The sequence below is a fragment of the Harpia harpyja genome, chromosome 6 (genome assembly GCF_026419915.1).
Source record: "Harpia harpyja isolate bHarHar1 chromosome 6, bHarHar1 primary haplotype, whole genome shotgun sequence".
NCBI lineage: Eukaryota > Metazoa > Chordata > Aves > Accipitriformes > Accipitridae > Harpia > Harpia harpyja.
This window is the reverse complement of record NC_068945.1, coordinates 29,388,398-29,403,098: the sequence shown is the minus strand read 5'-3', so window position 1 is coordinate 29,403,098 and position 14,701 is coordinate 29,388,398. Positions and strand designations below refer to the sequence as shown.

At 56.2% G+C, this 14,701-nt stretch overlaps 1 protein-coding gene across 5 annotated transcripts; it reads left to right on the top strand.

The window, feature by feature from the left end:
• Positions 1 to 3,371: 3,371 nt before the first annotated feature.
• On the top strand, positions 3,372 to 13,284 carry TOB2 (transducer of ERBB2, 2). Of its 5 annotated transcripts, XM_052789839.1 has the most exons (3): positions 4,311 to 4,670; positions 8,835 to 9,005; positions 9,102 to 13,284. In XM_052789839.1, exons 2-3 carry the CDS (start codon positions 8,921 to 8,923, stop codon positions 9,941 to 9,943), a joined length of 927 nt encoding a protein of 308 aa, XP_052645799.1. In that variant the 5' UTR covers positions 4,311 to 4,670; positions 8,835 to 8,920; the 3' UTR covers positions 9,944 to 13,284. The 5 variants fall into 5 exon arrangements, with proteins under 5 accessions (XP_052645797.1, XP_052645799.1, XP_052645793.1 ...); XM_052789837.1 differs by lacking the exon at positions 4,311 to 4,670 and adding an exon at positions 3,372 to 3,462 and having other exon boundaries at positions 8,835 to 13,284; XM_052789833.1 differs by having other exon boundaries at positions 4,318 to 4,670; positions 8,835 to 13,284.
• Positions 13,285 to 14,701: the final 1,417 nt, after the last annotated feature.

The window sequence follows — 14,701 nt, the reverse complement described above, 5'->3', positions numbered from 1 at the left end:
GTAGAGATACGAGTGTCCCCATCCCTTCCCCCACCCCCAAAAACGGCTGAGCATACTTACTTTCTTGGCACTCCTGGTGCCCTCACTCTGACTGCTGGGTATATCGGTCTGCGTTCTGGCAGCAATGAGAGTTAAGCTGCCATTTCTAGTTGTTCTGAGTCACTGGGCAGGTGGAGAGAGGGAGGGACAGGCTTTTTCCCCTTTGCCTTGTTTGCTCAGACAGCTCTGGGGAGAATGCCAAATGCTGCTGGTCCTCAGATCAGTTCAGTGCCCCTGCCTTTCTGGCACTTTCAGAGCACGGACGGGACATTGCCCTGAAGCTGCTAATTCAGACAAGGGTAATGGATACAGTTGGGTAGCCCAGAAAAACTCAGCCTTGCTTGTGTGGTAACAATTTCTGTTCACCAGCAAACGAAACCCAGGCGGGGCCCCTGGAAAAGTATTTTCTTCCTAAATAGATTTTAAAGTACTTGTCCGGTAGAAGGAGATCTCCTGGCAGTACTGGAGACCAGAGCACATGCTAAAAGGGCGAGCTTCCCTGCAGGGGGGAATGAGACAAGACGTGTCCTGCTACTGCGCGCCTGCCAAGCTCTGGAAAGGCTTCGTCAGACCTTGGAGTCTTAAGCAGCCTGACTGAGGGGCTCCCTGGCTGCCAGCTGTGAAGCACTTGCATGACAACTGCAAGGAAGGGTGGAAGGGACAGCTGCGTCTCTGTGGCAGCTCCATCCCCGGGGTGCTGCCTGCAAATCCTAATTACATGGAGCTAAATGTCTCTTCCTGCCATTACTTTTCTAGGTAGGGTTATCGCTTTTTTTTTTTTTAGTCAAAAGGATGTTATGTAATAAGTAAAAAAATCCCTTTATTTCAAATATTTACATTGCAGGGGGGGAACATGGGACCTCTTGGCCTATTAAGTAATTGGCTGCTTTGTTGCCAGTACTAACAAGGCATCGCTGCGTTTTGAAATGTTGATGTTCTCTGTTACACACCTCTTCAGAGCAACTGCCAGCCACGGCTACAACCGAGCTCAGCAAATAGCTCCATAAGACACCTCTGGTCCTTTGAATCATCTATACCTTGTCTTGACAAAGCCCTTAAGCCCGAAGCATCACCTTTCTTTAAAAAAAACCCGAAGGTAGGCAAAGGCCTCGAGCCTGCCTGTGAGCTTTCCCTGCGGGAGTTGCATAGACAAAGTCCTGCTTCTGAAACCTTATCTGCGCAGGAGCTATTATTTTCTCATTACAGGGATCAGCTGGAGATGTTGTTTGCCTGTTTCAGTAGCAGGAAAGACATTTTTCATTTCCTTGGGGTTGTCATGGGACTTGAACATAAAGAGGATTCGGGGTATGGCAGTGTTAATTACACCCGATTATAACCTGACTGCCCTTCCTTGGCATTAAATAACCCAGCAAAACGAGCTCTGTCCTGGCAGCCTGGCGATTCCTTCCCTCCCCGCCCGCACGTGATTCGGTAGCTTTCCTTTGACGTAATAGCCAAATGGCCGAGAATGCGTGAGCGGATACTGTGACAGAATTCCTCTGCCTGCATGTGTACTGGGGCGACGCGATAATTAAAGGAGCATGGTCAAGGCACAAGTATTTTAAAGAGCCCTAATGTGTAACACCCTCTTAGTAACACCTTATTAAAACAACAATAGAATTTTAGATATTTCATTGCCTTTTTTTCTTAATGATGCTAAAAATAGCGCAGTCATTTTCATTTCCTGATCTCTGGCTGACAGCGTGATTTTGTTTCCAGCAAAGCAAGGGAGTATTAGGGAAAAAAAAGGGTTCTTTTGTAACCAAATTCCTTTCAAACTAGGAGTGATGAAAATAAGGCTGCTCATAATAGCTCTCATAAATCTTCCACTTCTCTTCCTCCCCCTTCCACTGCAGAAAAAATAACACCAACTTCAAAAGTTGTTGGGTTTTGTTTTTTTTAATCAGTGGGAAGATGAGCAAGGGTGGATGCTGTAGCACTGTGGCTAGGGAGGAGAGCATTAACAAATTTCTCAAGGCATGGTGTTGGCTGGCTTCGAAAGAAGTCCTCTTCAGTGGCAAAGGCAGCACCAAAGGTAAAGGGTTCCTAAGCGAGGGAGGACAAACCAAACCCATAAAGATGCTGAGGATCTTTGTGGAATCGGGGCAAGAGAGGAACGTGGTATTTTTGCACTTGGGGGATGGTTGATACGGAGAATTATTTAACCAGAGGGACACGGAGCGGCTCAGGAAGCGTCTGTGGTCTTTGTCCCTTTTGGAAACGGGCGATAAACATTCAAATGTAACTCGGTATTATTGAGAAGATCTGATTCCAAGATGGAATGTGACCCGCGATGAGATTTTTTTCTCGGGGATTCTTCAGAACCAAGACAAACAGGACATTTCACAGGCCAGGCAAGCTACCCCTGCTACCCTGACTGCGGTAGCGCTTAGGTCACCGAGACCGGTTCTCCCTCCCTGGTCTGCGCGTGTCGACTCCGAGAAAGATGCCTGACACGTGGCTGGGAGAGCCTGGAAACGCTGTTCTTGGCGTCCTTTCCACTCATTTGGAGCTTTACTCTCCTTGAAAGCTGCCTTACGTGTGGATGGCGAGACCCCTTTGCCAGTGCTGTCTGTCCGAGGTGATGGCCTCGGACCGTAAAGCCCGTGGCCTGTGGGTGCCCAGAGGGGTTTTCTTCATTTTCCTTAGAACTAGTAATTGGTCTGGTTTAAAATACAGAGCGCAGAGCTGTGCGCGCTGGCAACTGCTGCCCTTCAAACACCTACGGTGAGAAATCCGCTTCTGGGTGCGGGGCTGCTTTCGGGGACGACTTGTTACGGTGCCCGGCTATCCTCGCCTACCCCAAAGCAAGCCCACTGGGTTTTTCTCTGTGGTTTGAGTTTTATTCTCAGAATAAAAAGCCGTGTGGCGCTAGGCGAGCACCTTCACCTTGCTAGCGGGCGGCTGAGGCTCGGCCTTTGCGGGTGCAGGTGCCCGCCATCCCCCCGTCACCCGGGGAGGCGGCCGGGCGGCCCCAGGGACCGTCATCTCCACAAGCCGTCCTTCCCCAGGATGGCACTCAACCCCCGCCTGGCATCGGCCACGGCGCCGGCTTGTGTAACGGCTCTCCTGGCCGCTACGGCGGGCGAGCCCGGACCGGACGGAGCCCTCGAACACCCCGGGCGGCGGGACCGGGACCGGGGCGGCCAAGGCGGGGCAGGCCGCGGGGTCTCACCCCCGGCGACTACAACTCCCGGCAAGCCCCTGCGCCGCGCCCGGCACCGCCCCTCTCTGCGCACACCCCCTTCGTCTCACTGGCTGAGGCAGCGCACCAATCCGAAGGCGACGCCGGGCCCGGCCAGCCAATGGGAAGGCTGTTGCTAACACGCAGCAGTTATTTTTAGCACGGCCGCCACTCGCGCACCTTGCGGGCTTCTCGTCTCCGCCGGTGCCGGGCCGGCCTTCAGCTGAAGGCGCACAAGCGTAAGAAGACAAAGTAGTCCGCAGGTTGTGCGCTGAGGGGCGAGGAGCGGCGGGGCTGAGGCGGCCCCGGGGCGCTGGAGCCCGGGGCGGTGGTTGTGCCTTGCGCCTGCCCTCCGCGGGGTGACACCGGCAGGCCCCGCTTGGCCTGGCCCCGTTGTCCCCTGAGGGGATGCGCCTGCCGGCCCGGGGGTCCCCGGGGGTTTGCAGCGAGGGAGGGAGCCGGGGTCGCCTGTTCCCCTCACGCCCTTCTTCTGGGCGCCTCACCCCCAAAACTCTCCCGCCCGCGCCCTCAGCGGCGCTTGGCGGTTCCAGCACGGGAGTTCTTGGGGACTTCGCCGGGGTCGTGCAGGGAGCTCGTCCCCTCGGGAGCCCCGACTCCCCAGGGTCCCCCGAGCCCCCGGGGGCGGCCCTGCCGCCGAGCCGCGGCCCGACAGCACCGCACACACACCCACCCACCCACCCCTTCCCCGCTCCGGCACCCGTCCTTGGCCGAGGCGAGGAAAATGCCGGCCGGTTCCTCCCCTCCCCGCTCCCGTTCGAACACCTCGCTGGGCCCCCCCGTTCGTCCGTCCCCGTCCCCCCAGGCTAAGCCGCTTGGGGAAATCCTCAGGTCAAGCCTCATCCCCGCTAAACCCCCGGCTCCTTCCTTCCCCTGGAGCCCAGAGCCGGGGCAGTCCCGGTGCCACACGGCTGCCAGCACCCCTCCGCTGCGGCTGCTGTATCGGGGGGGGCGGCAAGGGGCGTCCAAGCCCCCCCCCCAGTCCCCGGGGCGCTGACGGGCGGCGGGGCCGGGCGGGCGGTGAGGGGAGGGGGAAGTAGTCCCGTCCCGCCCTCCGCGGCCGCATCACACTCTGGGCGGGAGCGCGGATCCCTGCGCGGGGTTCCTAAGGGTGAAAGTTTGCCGTGAGTTGGCTCACTTGGGGCCAGGGCGCGGGCGGCTCCGGGCCGGCGGGGCGAGGAGAAGGCAGCGGCAGCGGCGACGACACGGGCACCCGCTACCCCCCCCCCACACAGACCTCCGGGCGTCCCAGCACCGCAGCTTTCTCCCCCGCCCCCCCTCCCCGGGCCCGCCCCGCGGAGGAACCGCACACGCCGGGGATAAGGCGAGGGAGGGGACGGGACGGGGCAGAGACCTGCACGCAGCGACCGGGCTCCGCCGGCAGCGCCCACGGCCCCCGACAGCCGCCGGCCCTGGAGCCGAGGACGAAGTAAGTGGGGCCGGGGGTGCTTAGCTTCCCCCCCTCAGCTTCTCGGGCCGGGTCCAGCCGGGCCCGCATCCCCTTTGTGGGCTCGGCCTGAGGGGGCTCATCGCCCCCCCTCTCCGCCCGGGGAGAGGTCATTGATCCGTCCGTGGAGCCACCGTGCGGCTGCCGGTCCCCGGGGGGGGGGATTAGTGGGGCTTGAAGGGAAGGGGGGGGGTGTGAAAGTCACTGGGTCGGTGACGCTCTGCAATGCCCCTTCACCGTTTTGTTCGGGGTCCGTGTGTCCCCCCAGCCTGATGGGGGTACGGGGGCGGGGGGCGGCTCAGCCCCGCAAAGGGCAGGCTGCGCCCGGGGGCGGCGGCGGGCACCGGCGGTGGGGGGGGGGGGGGAGGGGAACACGGACACGGCACACGGACGGACGAGGGGTGTCGCCGGGGTCTCTTCCTTTCCCGCACGGCGGATCCAGCCCCCGGGGGGGCGGGGGGAGAAGCCCGGCGACAACAAAGGCGCTGCTGGGGCTGGGCTGGGCTGCACACCCACCCCCCACCCCCCCGATCCTGCAGGCCTCGGCGGGCGTGTGGGGCCCGCAGCTCGCCCTTGGGGGGGGGAACCTTTCCCCCCTCCGTCGAAGGGCTCTTTTGGGGGCCTTGGTTGCCCCCCTCCGGGGGGCCGGGGACACGCGGGGGGAGCCGCCGTGGGGTGGGGACGCGCCTCCCCCCCCCCGTTCCTGCCGAGAGGGAGGGGAAGGGGAGAAGGGGGCGGCTGCCCGGCGGGCCGGGCCGCGGGGCGTGTTTCCCCCCCCGCCGGGGGGCAGCGGCAGGGCGCATGTGCCGTGGAAAATTTCGTGCCCTGCCCCGCCGAGGGGAGCGGAGCGGCGGGCCGGGCCGGCCGCGGGGCGCGGCGGGAGGCGTAGTCCGGGGGAGAAGTAGGTCGCGGGGAGGGGGGGCGAGGACTACAACTCCCAGCGTGCCCCGCGGCAGCTGGCGCCGGGAACGGGGGGGGCGGGGGGGAGGCTGTCCGGCCGGGTCACCAGAAATGGCCGCTCTCCCGGGGAGGGGGCGGCCGGCCGGGCGCCTGCCTCGGGTGCGTGTCCGCGGGGCATCGAGTGGGGGGGAGCCCCTCCGCCGCCCGTGGGTGGGCTTGGGGGGGGGGGGGTTAGAAAGGGGGCCCTCGTTCCGGACGGGTGTGGCCTGCTGTGGGACCGCAGGTCGTCGTGGCAGCCGCCTTCTGAAGGCCGCCGGTGAGGCGGTTCCCCGGGGCCAGACCTGTCCCGGGGGCTCGGAGGGATACTCGCAAGGTCACCCGGCGTGTTTGCGTAGCGAGGAGGAGAGGGCATCGCCCCCGTGTTTGTTCTCCTCTGATGCAAGTTGATGATTTGGCCTCTCTCCCTCAGCGCGTCGGGTGTGCTGGCAAACGAGGGGGGTCCGAGGGGGCTCCCGCTCGCCCTCCACAGAGCAGAGGAGCGGCCCTTTGTTCCCCGCCGGCACCTCGGCGCTCTGCCCCTGGTACAGCATGCCTTTACTTCGGAAAAGCTGGCGAGGTGGGCAAGCCTCTCTTCGCAGAGGACTTGTCAGAATACCTTTTACAGTTGGTATTCAACTGTTTCTTGTCTTGGAGCTGTGCTGCTTCGGCTGGGTTGGTTTTTTCTTTTATTTTATTACTATGTTACCACATTTTGGTGCAGTAGGAAGAGATTGAGGGGGTCCTGCTGGAGCACGTCTTACCGTGTCAACAACCTGAGAAGTCCGTGGCATCTCTGACTTTTTGTGCCTTCTGCAAGTATCGGCTATATGCAGCTACCTTGGCAGCTGTTGGTATTTTAGGCTAAATAACTTATCATTTTCATAGTGGAGGTACAGAGTATTCCCCTTTTAGGAAGGGGGAGTACTTAAGAAAAAAAGAGGCAATGATTTATAATTGTATCTCCTCTCTGTCTGCTGCAGAAGGCCAATGAGGATGTGGGCTCCTCAAAGTATGTTGAGGCATTCGTCCTGCGAACAGGGTGGTAGCAAATTTTGGCCTTCGCTCCTTTCCCAATCTGTAATTTCTGATTTCTTAATATATTTTGGGGTCTGGATTAGAATTTATCACATGAGATTAAAAGATTTACAAGCTGGCTGTTCTCTTCCCGCTTAATTTGCGGGGATCCCAAGCTGTCCTCTCCCTCAGATGCCTCAAAGCTGGAGGAGCGAGAAGGCTCTACGTAATCTCCCCTGGAGGTAGTATGGGCCGTATAAGCTCTTGTTAACATTTAGGTGTGCTCTCTCAGGGGTTTGCTTTGTGCTGTTTTCTCTGGAAGGGGCTCCGTCTCCATGCTGAGACTCTTGCCTTCTGAAAATGGCTTCTCCTTGCTGTTCTTAGAAAAACTCTGGTTGCTTATTTCTTTGGTGTTCTTATTTGAACTTGGTCAGGTCTCGGTGACCTACCAGAAGTTGTTACACTACAGTAATTCCTTAAAGCAGGTTTTAAAGGCAAGACTTCTTTCTTCCTTTTCCATCCCCTCATTCCTGTGGGGTTTTTTTTTTTCTTGTTGCTGAGTCAAACCCGAAGGGGATTCCTTCCAGAACTGACCACCTGCTTGGCAGACTTGAGGTGTGGGATCTGCTTCTGGTTACCATAGTCCTGAAGCCAAGCCTCTCTGAACTCAGACTAGTACAGAAAAAGCAGAGAATCCGCACCACCTTTTTTTGTAATAAAGCTTTAAAATACTTGAGGGTTTCTTTAAAATTTATTTAATCCTTCTTGTCCACTGAACTAGACCAAGCAAACAAGTCTGGTCAGTTTTTTCTTTCTCCTGACCTAGGCCAGCCTGGATACTTGGTTGAGCTGCTGGGATTCCCAGTTTTTCAGGGGAATGCTGACACCGTATGTTTGAACTCCATCCCCACCCCCAAATAATTGGCACAAGTCGTAAACATTGGCTTGCTTGAGTGCTGCGTGAGAGCATCCCCGAAGCCCATTTTAGGAAGACAGTTGAACACGGTGTGTCTGTTTGAGCAAGGTGAGGGCAGCTGAAGGCAGAGTGGCCTCTGACTAAGCTGCCAATTAAAAACTGGATATTCTGCTTCCCCCTGGAGAGGTGTGGAGGCTGCTGGAAGTGTGCTTCCTCTTAAAATATCTGTGGGATTCGTTTTCTTTGGATGGGTGACAAAGCACAGAGCTGACCTACCTGGGGGTTTTTTGTACCCAGACGAATGTTGTTTGCAAATCTGCGTATAATGGGAGAGTTGAGTGTTGTGGTTTTGCACTGTGCTTTTGTGGGTTCTCTCCATTTCAGAAACTTCCTCACGAGGGAGGGAAGGACGATTACTTCAGTCTTTGGCAAGCAGTTTCAGTTTTTATTAAGTAGGTACCTGATCCTGGCAGAGCTTGTCTTCCCTCCGTGCAGGGATAAGCGATGTGAACTGTATTGGACAGGCTGTTGGCACGCCTGTCTTTTGTGACCTTGCGCACATTTCCTGCCCCCCTTGCCCCCCAACTGAATTAAACTGGGATTTTAGGCTTGTAGCTAGACAGAGCCCCAACTGGGTACACTTAATAAGATATGTGCCTGCCAGTCAAGGGGATAGTAAACACAGGCTGGCAGCTGGTGCCTCAGCACCCTCCCTCGCTCCTTCTCCTCCCTTCTGTGCTTGTGCCAGCAGGACGCGGCACCCGGCACGACAGCCCGGCCTTGCGGAGGAGGGGCTGGCCCTGCCGTCCTGAGCAGGAGCAGGTCTCCGCACAAGTCATGAGGCTGTTTGGGTGGTGTGCTTGTGTTCTGGAGAGGCTGGTGCAGGTGAGCTGTGCTGGAAGCAGTTGAGTGCCAGGGCAGAGGGGGGTGTGTTAGATGTGCTGAAATAGCTCTGCCAGAGCTGGCGGTTGGCCTGCTGGGTTTCAGCAGTGGCACTTGGCAGCGAGGTGAGTGTAATGTACGCACCTGTGTGCGGGTAGTAGCTAAACGCTTATTTCTTCTGTAGAGGAGCAGGGAGACTCCTCCCTACCAGCATCTCTCTGTTTCAAGGTACAGTAGATTTGGGGTGACTCTCCTAGAGAGCATCACTGCTTGTTAATGTTTGTGCAGACTGCTCGTTCTGCTTTTGTTAACAAAAAAGCGCGGCTGTTTATCTTAACAGGTGGAGAGTTGTTGTGTTCTCTCGTCTTCATCCATCCTTTTCTTTCTTTCCCTAGGTCTGTTTGGAGCCAAATCTTGTCTATGTGTGTGTCATTTTGTCTCTTTTAATACACTGCCCTGACTTGCTTGCTGCGAAGGGAGTATGCATCTGGAGATCAAAGTTGCTCTTAACTTCATCATCTCATACCTGTACAACAAGCTTCCTCGGAGGCGGGCAGACCTGTTTGGTGAGGAGCTAGAGCGCCTGCTGAAGAAGAAATATGAGGGTCACTGGTACCCGGAGAAGCCTCTGAAGGGATCTGGCTATCGCTGTGTTCATATAGGGGAGACGGTGGATCCAGTGGTGGAGCTGGCGGCCAAGCGGAGCGGGCTGGCTGTGGAGGATGTGCGCGCCAATGTGCCGGAAGAGCTGAGCGTCTGGATCGATCCTTTTGAGGTTTCCTACCAGATCGGCGAGAAGGGCTCTGTTAAGGTCCTCTACCTGGACGACAGCGAGGGCTGCAGCGCCGCGGAGCTGGACAAAGAAATCAAGAGCAGCTTCAACCCCGACGCCCAGGTATTTGTCCCCATCGGCAGCCAGGACAACTCGCTGTCCAACTCTCCGTCCCCCTCCTTCGGCCAGTCGCCTAGCCCCACCTTTATCCCTCGCTCTGCCCAGCCCATCACTTTCACCACTGCCACCTTTGCTGCCACAAAGTTCGGCTCTACCAAGATGAAGAAGGGTGGAGGAGCCGGAGGAGGGGGCGGCGGAGCTGGGGCTGGGCAGCAGCCAAGGATGGTCAGGTCTCCCACCACCAACCTGCTGAAGCACAAGGGCCTCTCCCTGTCTATGCACTCTCTGAACTTCGTCGGGAGTGCTGGGAGCCAAGCCCCGCAGTCGCAGCTCTCCCCCAATGCCAAGGAGTTCGTTTACAGCGGCAGGTCACCGGGAGCCAGCAGTCTCTTCTTCGATGGTGTTGCCAGTGAGAGCCAGGCCAGCAGCATCCCGCCGGCATCGCAGTTCAACACCGGCACGGGTGGTACCTTTGATATGGCTCAGGTCTTTGGTGGCAGCACCAACAGCCTATTTTTGGAGAAGTCTCCCTTCGTGGAAGGACTCAGCTACAACCTGAACGCCATGCAGTATCCCAGCCAGTCCTTCCAGCCTGTCGTCCTGGCCAACTGAACACAAGGAAGGAGAGTATTTGGGGGGGGGAGGGTGGGGCGGGGGGGAAACAAGAACAAAACAAACAAACAAGAGGGAGAGAAAAGAAAAATAGAAATATACAGAAAATATTCAAATCTTATAAATATAGCTTCTTGGGAAAAGAGAGAGCCCAGTGTTGTTGCGCTGTGCTGGCAATGCTCCTGAAGCACTGACTTGTTTTTTAACTCAGTCTCTGTGCTTTTTTCCTACTCACTTTTTTACTCCTTAAATAAGTGTTGGGATTTTTTCGGTTTGTGTTCCCCCTTCTCCCAGCCCAGGACTGGTGCAACCATAGGTCACGATGCTCCTGATTCCCTGCACCCCTCCCAGCGCTGGACACAGGGGCCTTCCACCTGGGTGTAGGGATGTCTTCTTCGTACCACCTCGCTGGAGGAGGGACGGGGAGAGGAAGAGTTGATGTCAGTGGAGATACACACGCTCTTGTTGCGTGCTAGCCAGAAATGGGCGGGTGAGCTTGCTTTTTCTGTTACAGCTCTGCGTGTAGACGGAGAGCATCTACTGTGCCCACGGGCGTAGACCGATGTGCTGTTGTTGCTCCAGCCCAGGCTGGCGTCAGCTGTTCTGTCTGTGCTGAAAAGCACTAACTCTTCTCCTTGACTGCCTCCCAGCATGCAGCAGGGAGGGCAGAGCGTTACTGTGAAATGGCTTCTTCCTGCTCCCTTCCTCATCTGCACTTCCAGCCGCAGCTACAGGAGGACAGCGCTTTAAACTGAGGGACTCTGGTTATCATCCCCTTCCGCATGTGAGCGAGGGGGCCTTTCCATGCCCTCTGGGGGCCGGCCGGTCCGGGTGACAGCCCTGTGGGGTAGAAACACCACCCGCTCGTCCCTGCGGCTCGGGGAGGTGGTGCTGAGCCGGGCGGCCCCACTTGGATCCTGCCCCTGCTTCCCAGACGTTGTCCCCAGCAGCAGGGGCCAGCATCCACCTGGGGCGGCCTCTGAGGTCTGAGTTCTCGTTCCCTGCTGTGAATTCATCTTCTTGCCTCAGAGAGAGAATTCCTTCTTTTTTAGTTAGCGAGGCAGCACTACTTTTGAGGAGGAGAAAGGGCTATGTTGTTGAAGCTGCTCTCTGGAGTAGTAGCGTAAGGGTTTGTGCTTTCAGCCAGGTATGCGCCTGACTAAATCCCCTCCCCTGCCCGTCTGGAGGAGCGGGAGGAGGTGGCTGATCTGGTGCGGAAGGGAAGCACCTAGCGTAAACTCATCGTTCCAGCCAGATTCTGTTGGTGTGGACGGCAGCAGGCTTAGAGCAGAGTGGGGGGACGGGCGCTCCGATGGCGAGCAGCCATCCCAGGGTGTGAATGTGTGGTACCTCCCTGCTGCAGGGCCGGGATCTGGGAATGCCCCTGCAGCTTTCCCCAGGATGACATGCTGTAGTGGTTTCAGTAGGTCGCTTCTGTGTCAGGGACTCCAAAACCCACCTTCACAGAAGCCGAAGGAGGGCTGGTTCTTGCCAGGCAGGGTGGAGGCTCTCTAGGTGGGAAGGAGGTCTCCTTGGAGGCTGTTGTGGTAGTATGGAAGCATGCGAAGAGGAGAGAGATGGAGATGATGAGACTCCAGTCTTTGAAGTTCTCAGTTTAAAAGAAAAATAAGATTTTTTTTTGCTGCCTCCCAAACTGGAGGTTTGGTTTTCTTTTTATGATGTCTCTGGAGCACCCTCAGAAACCCACTTCTCCTGTATCTGTTGAACCAATGTGCTCTTTCAGGACATCCCTGTTTCAGGGGAGATGGGCTTGAATTCGTGCTTTTCCCGTTCCCTTTCCTCAAGCTGAGACGAAGGCACTCCAGCCCTCTTGTAGTTGTGTTGCCAGTGAGCCTTTGTAGAGGTAACGGGCTGTCCCAGGGAGACTGCCACTGCCTGGAGCTCTTTAAGGAGAGTTTTCAGCGCACCCTTCCCCTCGCTGGGTGACGGGGAGGCATGGTCCTGACCTCGCACCCAGCGTGGGTTCCTGAGCAGGCTGCTTGCCATCGAGCTATGACCAACATGGTGGGTGGATGAGGAGAGCGGAGCCTGGCTAGCTTCCCCCAAACCGGTGCCCGCAGCCTCAGCCCTGCAGGTTTCCAGACTAGGACAAGTTGCTGAGGAACAGCTGAGCTGTTGGGTTTCCTTTATTTCTTTGTGTTTTTGAACCCCCCCACTTACAGACGTTACCACTGCCACCCCGTCCTTCTCCCTGGGATTGTGCTGCTGAGTGCCAGCCCACTTGCCACACTGGACTTAGGGGTGCTCGGCCCCGGATGGTGGGACCTGGCCCAGTTGCCCCCCACTGTCCCCGCATCTGGCAAAGCCACCTGTGAGCCGCTGCTGCGGGACAGCGTGCTCTCCTCCGGCACGGGGAGGGAAGGGAGAGGTGGGGATGCCCCCCGGCCACCCGCTTGTGTGTGTGAAGCTTTGATGCCGCTTTGCCCTGCCACACGTATTATACCTGCTTTAAAAATAGTGGTGTGAGTGGAAGGAGGAAAAGAGGAGGGACCAACCTCTTTGTAGCTTAAAAGGAAAAAAGCGTGCTTCAGAAACGTTCCTCCAGCGTCAGGCAGCAATGGAAACTAATGGCCTTTTCGGGTCTTTTCTAGTCTTGGATGTAGGCGTTCAGCTTCAATTTTATTTTTTAAAAACCTGCACTAATTTACCTGGTTTCTTAGGAAGAGAAGAGAGAAATTTTTTTTTTTTAACTTTTATTTTTTATGGGTTTGTGTTCTTTTTGTTGATGTCCGTTTGTATTGAATAATTTGCTACATTTGTAAAATGTAAGAGGTATATATAATATATGTATATTTCTAACGTAAAAAAAACCTGTAATTTTTTTCTTTTCAAGATTTTTTCTTAAGAGGAGAGAAAAAAATATTTTTTCAGGAAAAAAACTTTAAAAAAAAAAAGTGGTGAAGATTCCTTTCTCCCCACTCAGCCTCCCTCCTTTCCCTCCTGCCCCTCTCCGAGGAGTGAATCGACAGTTGCCTTGTGGGAGAGAATGAGTGAAAGAGGACAGAAGTCTGTATGTCTCCGAGCGGAGGGTTTCCGTGTGTGCTCTGCTTGGGTTTCTTTCTGAGAAGGGGGCTACTGAGCGGGGTAACCTGGGGGTTGCTGTCTTTTTTTTTTTTTTTCTTTTTCTTTTTTTTTTCTTTAGCGAAGGAGGAATACAATCAGAGTTTTGTATTCAGAATGTTGTGCAATATTTTGGAACGGGGACATTGGTGTGTCTAGAGATTTAGTTAAAAACAAAAAAACAAAAAGGTTGATCAAATCTGTACAGTTTCTATTGTTCCAGATTTTTTTAAGTTTGTATTAAAAGCATGATATAATAACCGATTGTCGTGTGGTGTGTGTTCAGTGGGGAGAGAACAACTCTGCCGTGCCTGTTCCTGGGCGAGGAGGGACGTGGCCGCCTTCCCTGCCAGCCTTTGGACGAACCGGCGCTTGGCGTCTTCCTCTTGCAGACAGGCTCGCCGGTTTGCGATGTGCTTGGCTGAGGTTTCGTTGCGTGAGGAGTAGCCCGGCGATGCCCAGGCTTGTGCAACGCGGTGAGGGCAGCTGTCTCCCTGACCTCTGGCTCTGCCAAGAATAGCAGTGCCATAGGAAAAAGCGGTGGTGTGCCTGGCCTTCCCGGGTCCTGCTGTGATTCAGCTCCCCGGGGAGGGGGGAGTGGGATGCTTTGCCTTTGGTGTGTGGTGCCTCGGGGCCCTTCAGTCAATCAGCAGAGTTCCTAAAATGCCCTGAAAGCTTCGGCCGTGGCTTCTGCTGTGGCTCATCAGGGCCATCGCCTGCGGGGCCAGGCTGGGATCTGTCTGGTGTCATCGCATGGGGTAGATGAAGCCTTCCCAGGCAGTGGTTTCTGGATTGATCTTTGGCTTGATTTATTTCCTCTCCGTGCCCCTTGCTGGGGCTGCAAACCAGTTTGGGTTTATTCTGGGGAATCTGGGGTACTTGCTAAGCAAAGGAAGCCTCAAGGTGTGTGTGCAGGCCGTGCCCTCCCTGCTGTGAATGTTGATCCAAGGTGACTTCTCATAGCAGGGTGGGCTTGAGGCTGGATAGGAGAACAAGCAGTGATGGTGAAAGTCTGATTTTCTCTTTCTGACCCCTCATTGCTCAGCTTTAATCAGAATTTCTGTCAGAGGGAGCTGCTCCTCTTTAGCAAAACGAGACGACGTGACCCCTCTGTCCTGAGGAAGATGCTGAAATGCCTGTCCCACCCCACGTGTGCCGGATGGCTGTGTGACCCAGCTTCCCCAGCCCCTCCGAGCTCCTGCTGCCTCCTGCTCGAGGGGCGGCTCGCAGCTCCCCGTGCCGCCTGCTTAAAAAGCTGTTGAAGGGAGCTGATCTGAATGTACGTGAGGAAACCAAATGTGGAGCTGGTACTGGCTGCTGGTTCCTGCTAGCATCCTTACCCATGCCCCCTCAGCCCCTCCAGCCCGAATTTCTTCCTGGAAGAGCTTGGGCTGCTTTGCCCTTGGCTTTGCAAGCCCCGGGAGCTGGGCTGCTGCTTGTGCCTGCTGCATGCCACGTGACTGTCACACTCTGCTAAGCAACAAAACTATTTTTTCCCCTTTGTGTCTCAAACCCCTTGTAATCATTTATCTGAAGCACGCACAAACTCTTGCCCTTAGACTTGTTTCTGGAAATGGAAAATCGAGGGCCAGTATGTGCCTTCCTGATCCTTGCCCTGCATTTGCTCAGCTGTGACGCAGGGAGGCACAGAGCCTTTCCCGTTTTGGGCACAGGTAG